The 6499-nt window shown below is 48.0% G+C and overlaps 1 protein-coding gene across 1 annotated transcript in view; it reads right to left on the bottom strand.

Moving 5' to 3' along the window:
* Positions 1 to 6499, bottom strand: part of SLCO3A1 (solute carrier organic anion transporter family member 3A1) — a 109377-nt gene that overhangs the window by 12993 nt on the left and 89885 nt on the right. Inside the window, 3 exon segments of the mRNA XM_008640158.2 lie at positions 472 to 610; positions 1480 to 1678; positions 3617 to 3781. Coding sequence (XP_008638380.2) covers positions 472 to 610; positions 1480 to 1678; positions 3617 to 3781 — 503 coding nt within the window.

The raw sequence follows: 6499 nt of genomic DNA, 5'->3' as shown, positions 1-6499 counted from the left end.
GGAAAGAGCAAGAGGAAAAAGACTAAAAGGATTGGGCAGGGCAAACATGGGCAGGTGGAGAAGAGGGGAGAAAGGGAGCTGCAGGATAAAAGAGAAGCTGGTTACTCAGCTGGTCCCTCCTGGGCTAGGAATCTCCTGCAGAGGATGTGTTCTGCTACAGGACACTTGTGCAGATTTCCTATCATGTTCCTTGCTTCTGTGCTGAGGAGGAAGACCAGGGCAGGAGAATGTGAGATCCCATCCTGCTCCATGGGTGACCCTGGCCCCTGCTGCCAGAAAGAGTGGGCATTTATGGAGCAGAGTGAAAAACAACAGGGGCTCAGGCCCACCTGAGATGTGAGGTCAGCTTTGGGGGTGCAGCCACTGCTGGCTGTAGATGAGATAGTCTGTACCAGACACGCATGAACCTCACTCACTTGAGCTCACAGAACCGTTCCTACAGGCAAGAGGTCCTCAGGAAAGCCCACTCACCGTGCTGCTGCAGCCAGCAAAGCAGGCAGATAAGTATGTGACCCCATCTGCCCCACACACTGGAGTGAAGGAATCAGTTTGGCATTCACAGTTGTTATTGCAGGGGGAATATGGGTCCAGAGATGAGGTTGGAGTTGAACTGTAAGAGAAAAAGAAAAATAAATTAATGGACAGTGTGGTATCAGTCAACTTTTCCAATTGTTGGCTCACAAAGATGGCTTTGAGGGGGACAGTTAAGGCAAACACATTACAAAAAGGCAGTGGGCAGGCTAGCTGTGTTCCAGCTCTAAGAAATCCAGGCTACAGCCTCTCCTTGGGGACTGAAATGCCACGGCCAGTGTGCCTCTGCAAAAGAGAATCTAATGCAAGGCTTGGGCTGCCCTGTAACCTCAACAAGAAGCCCCAAGGAAACACAAAGAGATGCTGTGGAGATTGCTCTGTATTTTTCTGGAACACTGCAAGGAGCTGACAGGCTGAAGTTGTCATCTAAAGAACTGCCACTGCATACAGGAGCACTCAGAAGGAAAATACCGAATAACTTTCTACAAGTCCTGCAGGGTTATGTGGGCCTCATTTCTCACAGTAAAATGGGCTTGCAGCCACAAACACTCTCTCTTCACCATATCTGTACTTCCAGGCATCTAAAACCTGGTTCTACAAATTCCTGTCAGGGACTTAAATCAATGTACAAAGCAGTTCTCCCTTGGTGCTGGGAGAAACCAGACAGTGCCATGGACCTAATGCTACAGAGGTGGGTAGAGAATTAGGTCTGGCACCTTTTGACTCAGTTTGATTATTTTAGTGAAACTCTGCTGTCATCTGCAGGTACTGAACTCTCACAGTTGAGAGTGGCATGGAAACATCCCAAACTAAGAGCCCCATACAACACTGCCTTCTCTGTGCTTGCTCTATGGTTGTCTGAAGGCCAGCACTGCCTGTCGAGGACAGTAACATGAATTTATGTTGGTAAAGCTCCCTTCCTGCCCTGGAAACTCTCTGTGGACTCACTTGTTTCCATAGGGAACAGTAACCCCTGCCACAGGTCCTGTGTCGCAGCCCAGGAACAGGAAAGACACATAGCAAGCTGTGGACACCAGGTTCACCAGCATGGCCATCCTGATGGCTCCCAGAGCAGACAGGCTGAGCTTCTTCACCAAGAGACCACCCAGGAATATGCCCAGACACGCACACGGGATTGCTGTCATCCCTGCAAGAGGAAAAATCAGTTAGCAAGAGGCATGAGCAAGGCCCAGTGAACTACACTGTGACAGGGTTGAACTCTCCAGCAGGCAGATCTGTGCACTGGCATGAGGAAACCTGGTAATGACCAACTGCTGGAGTAGCACCAGGCTGGGGTTGCCCAAAAAAAGGAACAGATGCAAACGGGCATGCTGCTTTGCACAGAGGAAGCGGAATCTCCTGCCAGTTCCCATCCATGCTGGAGGGAATGCCAGACTTGCTGAGATTGGCCCAGCCTGACCTAAGCAGCAGCATCTCTAATGCTTCTTGCAACAGTCAGCACACAAATAAAGTCAAGAATTTTCCAAGGTGTGTGGAGGCTTTGGATGAGCTCTGCTGGTGCGACTCTCAGAAGTCTGATCTTCAGAGACTAGGCAGGAGCAGCATTTGAGAATATAAAATCTTCCTAAAAGAATTTTCTTTAACTGTGAAATGCAAAATCACTGCCAGAAGAGACTCCCATTCCAGCACAGACAGGAACTGCTCTAAGTGTCTGGGGTCACTTTTACCCCTTTCCTGCAAGTTATACTCCAGATCTCACCCGCCTGAACTGTGCTTAGAAGAGAAACCCAGTCCTGGCATTTCTAGACTCCCTTAAATGCCATGTGAGAAATCTGGTAACAACTTTGTTTTAACAAGTTGCTGTGAAAAACACAGAGGAATCCAAGTCTCCTTTCCCACTGTCAGGTCAGAAGCAGGATGTGCTCTGGCTCACGGGTGATGCCCTCTCTGCTGGCCACCCAGCTGTACTCACATGCTGACTGCCCAGCCAGCTCCCACCAAACAGCTTTTCTCCTTCTCCCACTGAGTCAACAGTGAAGCTACTTTCCTTTGCCAAACTTTTAATTTTCAGGAAAGATGGAACAGCCTAACAACTTTGAGATCTCTGGCCTTCTGTCAAATTGTATTAAAATTCACTAGCAAATTCCTGTGTTGCTGGGGGAGGCAAGGCTGACTGCAGGGGATTGATTATTTTGGAAAACCAGGCCAAAACCAAAATATATTGATGAGTTTAACAGGAAAATAAACAACTGTCAGGAGAGGAGCTTGCAAACTCCTTGTTATGATATGGAGATCCACCCATTTCCTGATGTCCCAGTTTTTGACAGATCACTGCCAGCTGCCCATCTGGCGAGCTGTGGTCGCAGATCATCCAAGATCAACTTGCAGATATCTTTATTGGGTGCTGCTGATAGAAGGGCTGTCATAAACAAATCGCTGGGCCTGCCTGGGATGAGCAGCAGCAGAAAATAAATGAAGGTCCTGCCATCAGTGTCCTGACAGGGAAAAAATGAACACTGAGAAATGTAGAACGTGAAATCATAGCAGCATAGAACAGTCAGAGAGAAGGGACGTTTGAAAGACAACCAAGCTGCACTAACTCAGGTACTTGAACTGCTCATTGCAATCTCGTCATTTCCAGGCCAAGGGGAGAGGAGTGACTAACAGGAGAAATTGGGCTTCCTAACCCAGATGGGGATGGGGTGCAGAACTGCACCAGAACCATGAGAAAAGCAGTTCAATGGGCCCCAGGATCACTTGGCAACCAACTGCAGCCTCAGGCAATCAGATGGCCCATTTCTGTGGCATGCAAGGCTCTCACACTTTCCTATCCTGGCTGTCCCATACCACTTCCCACAAGGGGTTGGGCCACAGGGGAAGTGAGGGCAGCAGGATGCAGTGGAGAGCACAGTCAAGGAGGAGGGATGCTGGAGGTCTGCTCTGGGCTCTGCAGCCATGGCACAGCTGAAGCCCAACCCTCCCACTCAGAGACACATTTCTACATGTCAGACAAGTCACTTCTTGGGCAGCCTAACCAGTGAGACTGGCAGCAGTTACCAGCCATGCTGAATGCTTTTAAATACCTTTGGATGCTGGAGGTTTGGTGCCCCCTGTGGTTACTCACCCAGGAGCTGGTTGGCAGATGAGGTGGTGAGGTTGAACTGCTGCTCCAGGTACTTCCCCAGGAAGGCAGCAAAGCCAGCCACCACCGCGATCTCCATGCAGGCTGCCAGGATGATGCAGGTGAACACAGGATTGGAGAGCAGGTGCTTAGTCACTTTGGGGATCACTAGGAGAGAGGAAAAAGGGAGAGGTGCTTTTGTGTAGACTTTACTTGAGGTGCTGGAGGTGCCTCTCTCCTCTCCTGAAGGGTAAAACTCACTTCACATCGGGAGTAATTTCCTGTTCTGCACAGACAGCTGCTTGAAATGTGAGAACACCAAAACAAAGTGGAACACCCAAACAGTGCCATCTAAAGATTCAAGCACCAAGAGAGTGCAAAAAGAAATCACCTGCCATTATTTACTCTTACAGACAATTTTGAAAACTGGAAGAATGAGCAAAATTTCCATATTGCTATTTTGTTTCCCCCATAGGGAAGTCAATCAAAACCTGGCGTGCTCTTTCTTCCCCTTCTCCTTTCCCAACCTGCCCCCCATGAATAACGCTGAGCCAGCTGAAGGGTGCCATCAGTGCTGTATTCAGCATAAACTCTTGCAAGCTTTCAGACACCAATGAACCCAGCTCACATCTGGCTTTTCCTTCCCCTGCCATCCAGATTTGCTTCATTTTCCTATTCCAAACTGGCTCATTCGCTGATGGTCACCTGCTTGCAGCACACAGGGGTGTTCTCACAAGCTGAAACTCTCTGGCTTAACACGGCCCATGGATACCCACAGCACAAGGGTCCTCCTGCCTGGGACAGGCATATCAGTCTGAGTGTTCCCATAACCTAAAGCTTCTCCAGCCAACCAACGCCTTCCATGTAGACCCTCCCATCCTTGTTGGCTGAGAGGGTGGAAGAGGATGCGCTGAGCTGCTCACTGTCTAGGACACACACACACGGCTCTGCCTTCATAATCCCTTGGCTCTCCCCTTCCAAATCATCAGTGTCCAGAATCCTGTTTCCTCCAAGCCTGTCTCAGTTTCCCAAAGGCAAACATGGGTTACCCTACAAAAGGAAATCTGGCTAATGAATCAGATCGCGCGTTTTCTACTCCAGCGAACATTTTAATTATTGTCGAGATAACACAGCTTGAAGAGGAGAGCATCCCAGTACAGAAGAGAGCCTTGCTTTGTCTCAATACCTGGTGACTAATTTCTCCCTGAATTAAATGTGAAAATCATTAAGTTTGAAAATTACCTTGATGTAGTGTAGTGAAGCCTTAATAGACCCCTATTTTCATTTTGAAAATCCACCCCCCACATTCCCTATGGTGCACCAGGGGCTGGCAGATGATGTTTCTCTGGTGCTGGCTTCTGTTTTCCCTCAGGGATTTTTTTGCACTGGCCTCAGCAGAGAATGCACAGCTCTTTGTCAAAGCTCTGCTTGGGTGCCCTTGGTTCTTTCTTGGGGACAGTGGAAAAAAGGGTTATAATTAGGTTTGATCTAACCTTTTCGGAAGAGGTCACTCCACTGTTTCTATCTCTTTATATCAGAAACGTTTTCCAAGCTATATAAAATTCTTGCTTCCTGAAGATTTACTGAACATAATTAAGGTGCAAGAGGCATAGTACTTTTTAGTAGAACAGGGGAAAAAAGAAAAGAAAAAAGAGAAAAAAAAACTGTGTGGGAGGAATGGGGATGGGGGAATTCAGACATGGATAAATTTCAGAAGCCACCTGCTGCTTCCTTCAGTTCTTTGGTGGCCACCTACAGAATTTCCCCTTCTTGCCAGGAAAAATATAGAAAATGCAAAGGTGGACTTGGCAGTACTGAGACTGAAAAGCCATATTTAAGGTATTAATGCCTGTTGTGCCCCGGCAGTTCAGTTTGTTCAAGATTAATGGACTCCTTGAGATGTAGCTTTGTGCCAATTTAAATCCAAAGACACTAAGGTCTAGCTCTAACTTCATCCACCAAACAATAGTGATGACAGCCTGCCTTTTGCAAGAGGGAGTTAAAGATCACGGACATTTATTTCTGAAGTTGGCACCCAACCATCATGCACTACCAAGGTCAAAATCCATCTTCTGCGCTTGGGGTGGACAATGAAAAATTTGCAGAGTTATTGCAGCATCTCACACAGGAGAGGAACCCCTCACTTGCCTGGCAGTGCTGGGCTGCAAGTCACAGCACTTCATCACCTAAAGGGGCTACAGGAGAGCTGGAGAAGGACTTTTTGTCAAGAGCTTCTAGTGACAGGACAACGAGTAATGGCTTAAAACTGAAAGAGGGAGGGATTAGATTAGATAGAAGGAAGGAATTATTTACTGTGAGGGTGGTGAGACACTGGCACAGGTTGCCCAGAGAAGCTCTGGATACCCCTGGAAGTGTTCAAGGCCAGGCTGGATGGGGCTTTGAGCAACCTGGTCTTATGGAAGGTGTCCCTGTCCATGGTGAGGTGTCAAGATGATCTTTAAGGTCCCTTCTGACCCTCAGTGATTCCACGATCTTTACCTCTCCTCCCTGTGAGTTTTCTGGGACAGATTCTGTCCTCCCCTGCATGCCTGACCACTGTCTACTGCAACAGGACTCTGTACCAGCAGGCAGGTGTGACACAAAACCCAGTGCAAAGAGTGCACAGACAACTCAAGCAGTGTCTGGCAGCCTCCACCATCTCCTCAGCCAGGGCCAGCTTGCTCTCTCTTTCATCTTCTAAGGCAAATGACAGGAGAATCCCCATGGAATTGAATACCCTTTCATCTTGCTACTGCCATTCGTTAAGATCAATCATTTGACACCTGCTGCTGCCTTATATGTCTCAGCTCTTGGGGTGAAATACCTCTGGGAAAAAGATTAAAAGTCAGCAGTGAAGTTTAAAAATCTTTCTGTGGACTAGAGTGA

The sequence above is a fragment of the Corvus brachyrhynchos genome, unplaced genomic scaffold, assembly GCF_000691975.1.
Source record: "Corvus brachyrhynchos isolate BGI_N302 unplaced genomic scaffold, ASM69197v1 scaffold97, whole genome shotgun sequence".
Taxonomy (NCBI): Eukaryota; Metazoa; Chordata; class Aves; order Passeriformes; family Corvidae; genus Corvus; species Corvus brachyrhynchos.
This window is presented reverse-complemented; position numbering and strand designations above follow the sequence as displayed.